The sequence below is a fragment of the Apodemus sylvaticus genome, chromosome 1, assembly GCF_947179515.1.
Source record: "Apodemus sylvaticus chromosome 1, mApoSyl1.1, whole genome shotgun sequence".
Lineage (NCBI taxonomy): Eukaryota > Metazoa > Chordata > Mammalia > Rodentia > Muridae > Apodemus > Apodemus sylvaticus.
In genome coordinates this window covers 22,758,616-22,772,914 of record NC_067472.1, presented here as the reverse complement: position 1 = coordinate 22,772,914, position 14,299 = coordinate 22,758,616, and the positions used below count along the sequence as shown (strand labels likewise).

The 14,299-nt window shown below is 38.6% G+C and overlaps 1 protein-coding gene across 1 annotated transcript in view; it reads left to right on the top strand.

Annotated features, from left to right (window-relative positions):
- The window catches only part of LOC127677228 (cytochrome P450 2C55), a 31,464-nt gene extending 18,674 nt beyond the window's left edge, over positions 1 to 12,790 (top strand). The window contains exons 5-9 of the mRNA XM_052172370.1: positions 3,152 to 3,328; positions 5,927 to 6,068; positions 7,170 to 7,357; positions 10,668 to 10,809; positions 12,609 to 12,790. Coding sequence (XP_052028330.1) covers positions 3,152 to 3,328; positions 5,927 to 6,068; positions 7,170 to 7,357; positions 10,668 to 10,809; positions 12,609 to 12,790 — 831 coding nt within the window. The remainder of the gene's footprint in view (positions 1 to 3,151; positions 3,329 to 5,926; positions 6,069 to 7,169; positions 7,358 to 10,667; positions 10,810 to 12,608) is intronic.
- Positions 12,791 to 14,299: the final 1,509 nt, after the last annotated feature.

Here is a 14,299-nt window from a genome sequence, read left to right as displayed (position 1 = left end):
CAATGTTATGTCTCTTTTATGTACAGGTTTTCTGTGCATGTGGGTTTTCTGTTGTTTATATTGTTATTGAAGTCCAGCCTTAGGTCATAGTGATCTGATAGGATGCATGGGATTATATCAAATCTTCTTGTATCTGTTGAGGCCTGATTTGTGACTAATTATATCGTTAAGTTTTGAAGCGGTATCATGAAGTGCTGAGAAGAAGGCATATTCTTTTGTTTTAGGGTGAAATGTTCTTTGGATATCTGTTAAATCAATTTGGTTCATTATTTCTGTTAGTTTTATTGTATCTCTGTTTAGTTTCTGTTTGTATGATCTGTTCATTGGTGAGAGTCGGGTATTGAAGTCTCCCACTATTGTTGTTTGATGATCAATGTATGTTTTGAGCTTTAGTAATGTTTCTTTGACAAATGTGGGTGCCCTTATATTTGGGGCATAGATGTTCAGAATTGATAGTTAATCTTGGTGGACTTTTTCTTTGATGAATATGAAGTTTCCAACCCTATCCTTGCTTGATTACTTTTGGTTGAAAGCCTATTTTATTGGATGCTGGAATGGCAACTCCCGCTTGTTTCTTAGGACCATTTACTTGGAAGACTTTTCCCCAGCCGGTTACTCTGAGGTAGTATCTGTCTTTGTATTTTAAGTATGTTTCTTTTATGCAGCAAAATGCTGGATCCTGCTTGCATATCCAATCTGTTAGCTTATGCCTTTTTTGGGGGGGGGGGAATTGAGTCCTATGATATTGAGAGATATTAAAGAGATGATTAATATCCTGTGTTTTCTTTGGTGTAGTTAACCTCCTTGTGTTGGAATTTTCCTTCTAGTATCCTCTGTAGGGATGGATTGGTAGATAGTTTTTTTTTTTTTTGAGACAGGGTTTCTCTGTGTAGGCCTGGCCGTCCTGGAACTCACTCTGTAGACCAGGCTGGCCTCAAACTCAGAAATCTGCCTGCCTCTGCCTCCCAAGTGCTGGGATTACAGGTGTGTGCCACCACTACCCAGCTGGTAGATAGATTTTTAAATTTGGTTTTGTCATGGAATATATTGGTTTCTCCATCTATGATGATTGAGAATTTTGAAGGGCATAGTAGACTGGGCTGGCATTTGTGTTCCTTTAGGGTCTGCATGACTTCTGTCTGGGCTCTTCTGGTTTTCAGGGTCTGTTTAGAAGTTTGGTTTAATTCTTTTTTTTTTGTTTTTTGTTTTTTGTTTTTTGTTTTTTGTTTTTTCGAGACAGGGTTTCTCTGTATAGCCCTGGCTGTCCTGGAACTCACTTGGTAGACCAGGCTGGCCTCAAACTTAGAAATCCGCCTGTCTCTGCCTCCCAGAGTGCTGGGATTACAGGCATGTACCACCACCGCCCGACCTCTGGTTTAATTCTTATTGTTCTGATATGTTATTTGTACATTTTCTTACTACTTTTAATATGTTTTCTTTGTTCTGTGCATATAGTGTTTTGATTTTTATGTGATGAGAGGATTTTATTTTCTGGTCCAATCTATTTGGTGTTCTATAGGCTTCTTGTACATTTATGGCCATCTCTTTCTTCTCTGATTTTGTTGAAGATATTTTCTGGTTCTTTCAACTGGGAATCTTCACTCTCTTCTATTCTTATTACTCTTACATTTGGTCTTTTCATTGCATCCTGGATTTCCTGGCTGTTTTTGGTTAAGAGTTTTTCTTATGTTTTATATTTTCTAGAACTGTTTTGTCCATTTCTTCAAGGTATCCTCTATACCTGAGATTCTTTCTATGCCTGAATACTTGTGTATTCTGTTCTTGATGTAGCTCCTGATCTCATTCGTAGGTTTTTTCCATTTACAGGATTGCCTCCATTTGAGTTTTCTTTATTGTTTCTACTTCCAGTTTTAGGTCTTGGGCCACTTTGTTCAAGTCATTTACCTGTTGGATTGTATATTCTTGTATTTCTTTAAGGGATTTATTTGTTTCCTCTTTAAGTGCTTCTACCTATTTTACTGTGTTTTCCTATATTTCTTTCAGTGAATTATTTATATCCTCCTTAATGGACTCTATTATCTTGATGATATAGTATTTTAGATTGGCATTCTGTTTTTCAGGTGTGGTGGGTTATCTGGGGCTTGCTTGGTAGGAGAATTGGGTTCTGATGGTGCCAGAGTATATTGGCTTCTGTTGCTTATGGTCTCATGCTTGCCTTTTGCCATATGGTTATCCTTAGTGTTAATTGGTCTAGGTGTCTCTGTCTGGAACCTGCCTCCTTTGTTCTTGGGTTGCTGCATGTCTCCTGGGAGACCTCTGGCTCTGGCTGTAGCAGATCTCCTGGAAGGCCTTCAGACTGTGGCCTCTTCAGCAGAGCAGACAAGCTGATGATCAGCCCTGTTGCCCTGGGTACAGTAGATCTCCTGGGTTGCCTTCAGACTGTGCTACCAGGAGCCTCCGTCACTTAGAACTCAATGCCAAGACTGTCTATACCAGGAGCCATCCCCACCTGGCTCTCAATGCCAGGAGACCTTGATACCAGGAGTCATTCTCACTTAGATCTCCATGCCAGGAACTATTCCTACATAAATCTCAAACCCCCCTCCTTTTGAAGTTCATCTGTAGATAGGTTACTATAGCAACCCCTTTCCACTTCACCTCCTCATGACCCCCTTTTTATCATGTCAGAATTCCAGCAGCAATAACTAGCTTTACCAGAAATTATGAGAAACTGTTTCTTAGAAATGCCAACCCCTTGAGATTGTTTCCCCCTTTACCCCTCCCAAACCTTGTATGCTTCCCTTTATATTGACTTGTGTAAAAATTAAAGTTTGACAGCTTGATCAGGATTAGACTTGCTGTCCCTCCCTCTTTTGTCTTGTGGCCCATCGCCTTTCTTCTAGGTAGCTCCGGGACCCTGTTGACTGTCCTGCGGGTCGGGACACTGTGCAGTCTACAGTGGGGCAGGCAAGCTGATGATCTACCTGCATAGAAAGGGAATTTTAAGCAGAGGGGATGGGTCTCAAGATATACTTTTTTTTTCTTGAGATGGCATCTTACTATTCTACCCGGGTTATTCTCAAACTCAAAGGCTCTGGTGATTCACTCACATAGGTCTTCTGAGTAACTGGATTACAAATGCGAGTGACTATATTCAGCCTAATAAACATATTTTCAAAAAATGTTTAAGGTATGCAATGCTCTGCCTGCCTTCATTGATTATCTCCCAGGGAGTCATAACAAAGTAATTAAAAATTTTAATGAAATAAGAAGTTATATTTTGGGGAGAGTGAAAGAACACCAAGAAACATTGGACATGGATAATCCCCGGGACTTCATTGACTGTTTCCTGATCAAAATGGAACAGGTAAAGTGTTATTTGTTGGCTTATGTTTCATCAATTATTTCTATTCTTAGTGGGCAAAATTTAACTATTCAGGCAAGAAATACTTGGTAAGAATTTTAGGTTCCTACTTTGGGCATGAACTAGACTAGCATCATTTAAGATTTGAAACTGAATTGTTAAACAATTAGAATTATTTAATAAGTTATATGAGGACAGAGAAGATATACTTTGGGTGAGTTAGGCACAAATAACTTAAAAATGCAAACTATCAAAGTAAAAAGTGGACTCTATTACATAGGAGAATGACAGACCTGTGCTTAGCGTGCCAAGTGATTTAGTCTTGTTACAAATCTTTGAGTATTTGGAGTGAGGTAGCAGGAGTGAGGATTAAGATAGGTGCGGTGAAGTGATGAGAGGCTCAGATGTGTGTGCTGACATGGAGGAGGGTAAGAACCTTAGCTGAGTGTAACCAGAAATGATTCTGGATATACAATCAGCTAAAAATGTCTTTGAGGTACTCTGAAAATGTAGGCATTAGCATGAAGAAATTCCACTTATTCAGGTATGTTTTTAAAACAAAACAAGAGTACAGTGCTCTTGCTAGCCAGGGCGAATCACTGAGTTCAGTAGAGTGATATCTGAGATCAGAGTGGAGTTCAAGAACCAGTTACAAGATCTTTCCCTTCTTTGGACTGTCTTAATGATAGTCTGCATTGTGAACAGATAGATTCTGAAATAATGTCACCAATTCTGGCTTATTCTCAGCCATCTTGAAAATTTAAAATTATTTATGAATTTTGTGTTTGTGGGTGTATACCAGAAGAGGCATCAGATCATGTGGGACTACAGTTATAGATGGTTGTGAGCCACCATTGAACTCAGGACCTCTGAAAGAGCAGCCAGTGATCTTAACTACTAAGCCACCTCTCTAGCCCCGCCATCTTGACTTTTAATCGGTCTCATATTTTAAAAGTCTACCATTTTGTTCATAGGTACCTTGGTTGTTTGCAGTAGTTAATGCTGGAGAAAATAAGAGAGCAGGCAGCTCTGTCACTTATTAATTTCAATTTTGTTTTGGATGTATAATGAAAAGTGAAATGACTGAGTCATGTTCATTTCATTTTTACTCTTCTGAGGAACTGCCTTTCTGTTTGCCAAGATGACTGTAATAATTTACATGAGAATAGCAATATGTAGTGATCCCTTCATCTGTTCCCTTACCTGCACTTTCCAATGTTAAAATAGTCTCCCCAGTGACTAGCTCTGTTAGGGATCCTTGCATAATTGTATACAACAACCATTACCCTCATGGTTTAGAGAACCACATGTATGTTTAATCCCCTGTTTAATCCCCTCTGGCCTCAAGTCACTGACTTAAGAGTCAACTTACTGGGAACATTTGAGATAGTGTTACACTTATGGCTTTGTCCTTCTTTTGCTCAGAAAATTCTGTGTGTTGGAGCTTTTAAAGAATTTTATGATAGTGTCTTTGGATTGCTATCATTGGACAAATATGCTTTTAACCTTTACTTTTAATTTTGTGCATAAACATGAATACATTCTTAGGTTACAAGTGTGATAGTCTTTAAACTAATTCTTACATCAGCATATATAAATCAATATATATTTATATATACAAATATATAAAAACAATACATATACACATATAAGTAAATATATAAATTTATATACATTTGTTGATTTATATATATGTTGATGTGTCAATAGATAGAGGGAGAGTCAGGAGTTTCTCATTCAACTTCATATTATACTGCAAAAACTTCAAACTCTTTCTGGGTACAGTGGTGCATGCCTGTCATTTTCCATGTTTACACTTAACATATGAGTATTCATATTAGAGATTTAGAGATTTTAGAGATTTATTATTATTATTCTAAAATAATGTATAGGTGTTGTGTTTGTTTGTTGGTGACCCAGAGGTGTTGGATCATTTGGTGCTAGAATTACAGATGGTTGTAAGCTGCCAGATGTGGATACTGGGAATAGAACTTGGGTCCTGTGGAAGAGCAACAAGTGTCTTTCATGGCTGAGTCATCTCTCCAGCCTTCATACAGCTGTTAAACTACTTATGCTGCAGACAAGGTATACCATCTCCATTGCCATATGTGTTTTAAGAAAGAAAGAATGAGGGCTGGAGAGATGGCTCAGAAAAGAAGAGCACTGGCTACTCTTCCAGAAGCCCTGAGTTCAATTCCAAACAACCACATGGTTGGCTACAATCATCTGTAATGAGATCTTGTACGCTTTTCTGGCTTGTAGGCATAAATACAGGCAGAATGTTGAATACATAATAAACAAATCTTAGAAAAAATGGAATGGAAATTTTCTATCAGTGGGCTCTTTTTTGTTATGCTATTGGTGTGGAATGCTCTGAGAAATTCAATTTTGATGCAAGGAATAAACAAGGGCATAGAAATGAAGATCAAGGTAGTTAATTACATTCTGTGCTGTACTGTGCACTTGCTGTAATATTTTACTATACACTTTACATTCTAAGTTTGCTTATTGTAAACCAATTTACATTATTTGAAAATTGTTGATATTGGTCATTCTCTATTATGTATGGTCACTCTCTAATAATGAAATAAAAATTCCTAGGAAAAACACAATCCCCATTCTGAGTTTACTATTGAAAGCTTGATGGCTACTGTGACCGATGTGTTTGTAGCTGGATCAGAAACCACAAGCACTACCTTGAGATATGGACTCTTGCTCCTACTGAAACACAGAGATGTCACAGGTATGACTGAGATTTATGAGGCAAAAATCAGTCTTCTTCAGATAGCCTGAAAGAAGTTTTAATATTGATGTTTTTGTATCACCAGATGTCATTTGTACATATGTGATGAAATACAAATGAGACCAATTTTGACAATAGAGAGAAATGACTGAGAGAAATAAAGTTACTGTTGATGACAGTAAAATACCAGAGGTCTGAATTCAATGAAAAAATACTCTGGGTAGCATCTGTGTCAGTGTGTGTGTGTATGTATGTATGTATGTATGTATGTATGTATGTATGCATGTATGTGTGTGTATATGTGTGTAAGCACGTATATGTGTGCAAATTTCAATATTTTGTGTGAAGTAGTCATAGGAGTATAATTCTTCTCTATTGTAAAACTGTTCATAAATAGTATAATCAAATAATATAAATAGTTATTATTTACAAATGTGAACAGAAACTACAGACACAACTTCTAGAACATTTCAAAGTGAATGCCTTTGGAAACTGTAAGGATGAAAAACAGGAAACTAAGTTTCACATATGTACAAACACACATACAGATATTTAGTATTTGATTTAAAAATATTTATTATTTATTGTATGTGTATGGATGTTTTTGCCTACATGTATGTCTGTGGACAATGTGTTTTCCTGGGGTTCACAGGGACCAGAAGAAGGCATCAAGTCTGGGACTGGAGTTGCAGACATTTGTGAACCACCTGTAGGTGCTAGGAATTAAATCTGGATCTTTTTGAGGAGCAACGAGTACTCTTAGCCATGGAAATGTCCTTTCCCTTCCACGACTCGGTTTTAAAGGATCGCTATTATTTAGATGTGAAATTAATTCTTGTTTTGTGTTTTTTCCAGTAAGACAGTAATGATTAGAATTCACATGTAGAAAGCATTTACATATTTTCATCATTTTTGTGTGTTGAATACTGTGTACATTAATGTACCTATTTGCATATGTCAATCTTAATGCCTAATTTGTGGGGGGAACTTGTGTGTTATAACAATTGTCTAAGTGTGCATGTGGCCTGAGATCTCTATCACACTTCATATAGACTTGAATTGCTATAACAAATGTACCATTTCTTGATGGTGTCCTCATAGCTAAAGTCCAGGAAGAGATTGATCATGTGATTGGCAGACACAGGAGTCCCTGCATGCAGGACAGGACCCGCATGCCCTACACAGATGCAATGGTGCATGAGATCCAGAGATATATTAACCTCATCCCAAACAATGTGCCCCATGCAGCTACCTGTAATGTTAGATTCAGAAATTATGTAATTCCCAAGGTAAGCTTGTTGCTCTGACCCTGCACTTCAGTTATCTTGTAGTTTCTGAATTGAAAATATGATTCTAATCCTCCACTAACACAAAATGAGAGAAACAGAATTAACCTTTTACTATTACATAATGACCACCTTTGTCTCCTTCTAATTTTGGCTTAAAGTATATTTTAATCCAATCACAGCTACTTCTGCTTTATTTGGATTGAATCTCTTTCAGTTTGTATATGTCCCTATAAGTGAAATAAGTTAACAGTATGGTTACTTTGTTGTTATTGTTTTATTTTGAACACTGTCCTAGTCAGGGTTTCTATTCCTGCACAAACATCACAGTCAAGAAGCAATTTGAGGAGGAAAGGGTTTATTCAGCTTGCACTTCCACGTTGCTATTCATCACCAAAGGAAGTCAGGACTGGAACTCAAGCAGGTCAGGTAGCAGGAGCTGATGCAGAGGCCATGGAGAGATGTTACTTACTGTCTTGCTCAGCTTGCCTTTTTATAGAACCCAAGACTACCAGCCCGGGGTTGGCATCACTCACAAGGGGCCCTCCCCCCCACTGTTGATCACCAACTGAGAAAATGCCCCACAGTTGGATCTTATGGAGGCATTTCCCAAACTGAAGCTCCTTTCTCTGTGATAACTCCAGCTTGTGTCAAGTTGACACACAAAAACTAGCCAGTAGAAACACTGAGTCTCTTGCAGTGTTTTTTTTGTTTTTGTTTTTTTTTTTTTTTGTTTTTTTTTTTATAATTTAAGCTATTTATAATTAGGTAACCATTGACAAGTATTGCTTTCCAAGTGTCATTTCTGGTTTAATTATATAGCTTCTTTACTTATTTTTCTCTCTCTTTTTTTGTCTTTTAAATGCTTTTCTATGGCAATGTGATTTACTCAAAAACTGTTTTGCTTCCTTGCTTCTTTCTTGTGGATGTCTGCTGTAGATTTTTGTCTTGTGTAATTGCTTCTTTCTTGTGGATGTCTGCTGTAGATTTTTGCCTTGTGTAATAAGAAAACGTATTTTGATTTTCACATTGTTGGGTTCATAAAATGAGAAAGAAGTTTAGAGAATGTGGTATATAGCGCTGTGGGGGAAGGGGGTGTCTAGGCGGGCCCATGCCCAGGCATCCCTTTCCCCGAGGGACCAGACACACACAGACATGGTATAGAATAGAGTTTATTCAGGACAGAGGATGGGAGTTAATTGGGTAATGGAGGCAGAGAGAGAGAGAGAGGAGAGAGAGAGAGAGAGAGAGAGAGAGAGAGAGAGAGAGAGAGAGAAGAGAGAGAGAGAGAGGAGGGGCAAGTAGCCCCTTTATAGTGGGCCAGGCCTACCTGGCTATTGCCAGGCAACTATGGGGAGGGGCATACCTGGCTGTTGCCAGATAATTGTGGGGTGGAGCTTAGACAGAATCCTAACACACATGCTGTGTTGAAATGGCAACATAATATGCTGATAAAGTTTAAAAAGATGTAAACAAACAACAAAGAGGAAAGAGAAAACAGCCCAATAAAAACTCCATATCTGTATTCTATTCTCTCTTTCTTTTACATTCCAGGCACTGTCTCACTGTTTTTCTGACGTGGTTTCCAGTCTTTTGATTTCACATGATTCCCCTATGTCTGCCCTCCAGTGCTAGGCTACAGGGATGTGCCACCATACTCATGTGTATTTTGAAAATTTGTCCTTTCTGCTTTTCTTTGTCTTTTTATTGCTGGGGATTGAACCCAGGGCATTGCACATGCTAGCCAAGTGTTATTGCACTGAGCTGTGGCCTCATGATTTGATTTTGATGCCATATCTTCCATTTTCTTATATTACCTATATTTAAACATACTTATACTTATATAAAAATAATAGTTATTATTTTTACTCTTTTTTTGTCATTCATAATAAAGAGATGGATGATTTGTGTTTTATTCTCTCTTCAATGTTAGAGTCATTTGATCTATCCTGTGAATTGTTACTTGTGAACTCCATACAATCGCATGTTTTTTCTTTCTTTTTTATAAGCTGACACCTCTTTTACTTTGTAGAACTCCTTTAAAATTTATTTAGGTCTGGTGGAAATATAGTGTCTTTCTCTCTCCCTTTCTCTCTCTGTCTCTGTCTTTCTCCCTCCCTCCCTCCTTCCTTCCTCCTCTCTTCCTTCCTTCCTTCCTTCCTTCCTTCCTTCCTTCCTTCCTTCCTTCCTTCCTTCCTTCCTTCCTTCTTTCTTTCTTTCTTTCTTTCTTTCTTTCTTTCTTTCTTTCTTTCTTTCTTTCTTTCTTTCTTTCTTTCTTTCTCTATTTCTTTCATGCTGGAGCCTTTATTGATCCTTCATTAGGGCTAACTTCAATGCCTATAGTATTTTTTTTGTGTTTTTCCATGAATGAGAATTTCTAAGACAGTTTTGATAAGCAGCCATGATAGAATTTCTTTTCATTCATTGTTAATTTTAAAAATTACATTTATTTATTTGTTTGTTTGTTTGTTTGTTTCTTTGTTTGGAGACAGAGCGAGTCAGAGAACCATTTGCAGGAGTCCGGTCTCTCCTGCCGCTTTCTGGGGTCTGGGTTCAGACTCAGGTTGTCAGGCTTGCACGCCTTTACCTTCGAGCCCTTCCACTCATTAAACTAGTTTTTAAATTTATTCATTTTACATTTCTCTTACTGACCCTCCTCTCAGTCACCTCCTGTCACAAGTCTTTCCTTATCTTCCATCCCCTATGTGTCCCTCACCCGGGCACATCAAGTCTCTGTGGGGCTAGGAACATCCTATTCCAATGAGGCCTGACAAGGAAGCTCAGCTAGAAGGACATTTTCTGTGTCTGGGCAACAGCTTTTGGGATAGCCCTGTTCCAGCTGTTTGGGACCCACATGAAGACCAAGCTACACATCTGCTACATACCTGTGTGTGTGTACTTTGGTTAGTGGTTCAGTCTCTGAGAGCCCCAAGGGTTCAGGTTAGTTGACTCTGTTTTCCTGTAGAGTTCCCATCTCCTTCTGAACCTGCAATCCTTCCTCAACTCTTCCATAAAAGTCTCCAATCTCCATCCACTGTTTAGCTGTGGGCCTCTGCATCCTCCAGAGTCAGTTGCTGTGTAGAGCCTATCAGAGGACAGCCATACTAAGCTCCTGTCTCTAAACATAACCAAATGTCAACAGTGTCAGGGATTGGTACTTGCTCATAGGATGGGTCTCAAGTTGGGCTGGTTATTGGTTGGGCATTCTCTTAGTATCTCCTCCATTCCCTGTCCCTGCATTTCTTGTAGAGAGGATAAATTTTGGGTCAAAAGTTTTATGGGTGGATTTACATATTTTATCTGTTATTTTCAGGGCACAGACTTAGTAACATCACTGACTTCTGTGCTACATGATGACAAAGAATTTCCCAACCCAGAAGTATTTGACCCTGGCCATTTTCTGGATGAGAATGGAAACTTTAAGAAGAGTGACTACTTTATGCCTTTCTCAACAGGTAAATACAATTTATTTCTCTTTTTACTTTAGGTATAAGGTAAACTTTTTTGGGCACTGTTGTCTAGGCTGATCCTGGACTCAATATTCATGCCCCATTTCTCTGAATATTTGACATCATAAACATGTGGCACTAGGCCGTATTCCACAAGATACAATGCTGAGATATAATGGATTGTCTATCATGTGCTCAGGGTCAGGTGGTTTTGCTCTTTGTGCCTCCTCAGGATCAATTCTCCCAATGCCCATGCACATCCCTTGATTGTGACACACCCTCATTGTTCCTCCACATTATTAGGATTTTGAGAATATCCAGCCTATTTTTTGACTTGAGAAAATTAAAATACAGGCCATCTGAACTTTGCTTCTGCATATACCTCTACCTTTCCTAAGTGCTCCTCTAGGAAGTGAAACTTGTGTAGACTTTTCTCAGCTGCATGAGAAAAGTATCTCAATCCATTCTTAGCTCTGGGAACCCACGTACTTTAGAGAATATAATAGAGACTAGGCTCTGAAGAGACTTCCTCCTGATTTAGGGAGACTGGAAGTCTACAGAGCACTGTAATCCAATTGAATTAGTGCTGTGAGAGAGGCAAGCTTGGGTTTCTGGGGAGATCAGGAGGGAGGTTCCTCACCTCCTGTTCTTTCATACTCATAGGACTGTTCTGATAGGGCAGAGGAAAGTTGCCTGGTTCACAGGGAGCCAAAAAACAAGACAAGAAGAGGCAGGGAACTCTACCGAGGAACAAAGTACAGGAGCAGGCATTTTCTGCTGTCAGAACTTGACAAAAATGAATTTTGAGAAAGGCCTAGGGCATGTGGAAAGGAACTCTGCAGTGATCCTGGAGCCTCTAGAGTTTCTTTTACTTATGATCCTCTACCTTGGATGTTCAGTCTCACTGCTCCATTCCATGTACTGAGTCTTTGCACACAGAGTCACATTGATTTTTGCCATAGGCTTTTATGACTTTGATGTGGGTCTTCTTTGTACATTCTCATATGTGACAGACTGAGCCCTTCCTTTTAGGGAACTCGTATTTGTGGAGGGAGGTAAAACGTGACACAGCACAATGGTCAAGTGGTTCATATAGCTAGGGAAGCAGGGATAGAGAGAGAGGAAGTCTGGGGGTCAGGGTCTCCTATCTGAGGAACATTATGAAGGATCATAATGAAATGGTACAGATTGTGGTCCTTGAGAAAAGTATCAGAGCAGCATTTCTGAGACAATTGGTGAGCCGTGAAGCTTCATGGCACTGGAAAATGGGGAAGGAAGCTATGAATGGAGATGAGCAGGGTTAAGCCTGGCATTGAATATCAGACAGGAAAGAAAATGTGAAGGTTCAGGCCAAGTCATTTCAACCTTGTCTCATAGGGCAGATGCAGGGGATGTATTTACAGTGAAGGAATCATGCTTATAGACAGGTAATTATTAAAAACTCTGAGTGTAAAAGTATCTGAGTTGCTTTAATACTTCCCCTTCAGCTACTAGAACAGTGATGTGAATGTGTCTCTAGAAAACTGAAGTCGACTTGACAGGCCAAAGGGTAGTTGAATGAATTGTTAGTAAAGTTGTGATATAGAGCTTATAGTAAATATTTAATGAATGAAGGGTACCTCCTAAACCAGACATTAAACAGACAACATTTGTGTTCATGATTGTGTACATCTCTGTCTAAAAATACTTTTAGTCATTCAGTATTTGACTCATCCATTTAAGAATCAAATTTAACTGTCTACCTTTATTACAGTTCAGAACCTACTGTAAGGAGGGAAAATCTCTGTGCTGCTTTTGTTTTTCAGGAAAGCGAATGTGTGTGGGAGAGGCCCTGGCTCGCATGGAACTGTTTTTGCTTCTGACTACCATTGTACAGAATTTTAACCTGAAATCTTTGGGTGATCCAAAGGACATTGACACTACTCCAGTGGCCAATGCTTTCGGCCGTGTACCACCTTCATACCAGCTGTACTTCATTCCTCGTTAAAGCAGAACACACTGGATGTTGCTATGCTGTGTCTGTGAATTCTCAGGGGGCGCTCTGCACATCCTTTCCACTATTAGGGACATCACTCTTATCAAAATTATGATAATCTCCTCTCACATCTCTTCATTCTCTCACAATCCAGTCATCATCCATCTTTGTTTAAGAAGATTTTTCCAGAGCATTCCTGAAAATCCATCCTCTGTCCCCTTCAGTCTATAACACTTATATTGACTGTGAACCGTACTAAGATATGTGCTGTGTTACTAATATGTTATGAGTGTAATACAGAAAGCTTCAACTGAGAGCCATCTCTGCTTTGTTTGATTTAAAATAAAAGGAGTTATTAACTGAAGTTATTCTTCTTGAAGTCATTTTTTTTTAAACACATGATGCTTAAAAAGAGTGAAAAAGTGTACCCTTCCCCAGCCTTGAGTGGGCTAAATAAGACCTTGTTTGCCACCATTGCCTAGCCACCCTCGGGTGGAGTCTTCAGACCTAGGTGAAGTTTATTGTTCTCCCACATCTGCAGCTTCCTACAAGAAGCCACTACCTGCTGAGCAGCTGAGCTTGTTTTGCAAAGGAGTTCCTGACAAAAGGGGCTGGCCTTCTCTCTTGTATATTTCAGAGTCAAGATATTAAACATTGAGCCTTGATCAGAACTTTGTCTTGGCTTCGCTATTTCTCTCACCCATCCATTCTCTTTCAGCCCCAGCTCTCCTTCCAGGTGTACCCAGTTTGACCAAAACTGTTGGACAGCTACAAAAAAGTAAGGTTAGTATTATAATGCACAATGTGATATCATCTTTTACATATTTGAATGTGGATTTGGAAATTAAAATGAAACTGAAAGTAAAAGAATTGGTAATAAGAATTGGAATTCTTTATTTTGTCAACTTTTTCAAAACCTGGGTAGCTGAAGTTGCTTATTTTTTGGCCTTCTACTCTAGTCCATTGGTCTACATGTCTGATTTTGTGATAGTATTATACCTTTTTTTTTTTTACTATGACTCAATAATATAACTTGAAATAAAATATTTTGATAACTCCAGGATTAATCATTTTATTCAGCATTGCTTTGTGGTTTCTGGGTCTTTTTATTTTCATATGATTTTTAGGATTTTTTCTATCTCCGTGAAAATGCACATTAAAATTCTGATGAGGATTGTACTCATAGATTGCTTTCACTAACATAGTCCTTTTCATGATATCAATTATGTTGAGCAATGAGTACAGAAGGTCTTTCCATCTTTACATGTTTTATTAGTTAGGGTTCTCAAGCATCACAAAACTTATAGAATGTCTCTTTATAGTAAGGGAAATTATTAGAATGGTTTACAGTCTGCAGTTCAACTAAACCAACAATGGGCAACCATGAATGGGAAGTCCAAGAATCTAGTCGTTTTATTTGGTCCCATTAGGCTAGGCATTTCAGTTGGTCTTCTGTATAAGCTGGAATCCTGAAGAAGTAGGTTCCAACAGATGTTATGGCAAGAAAGTGCAAGCAAAGAA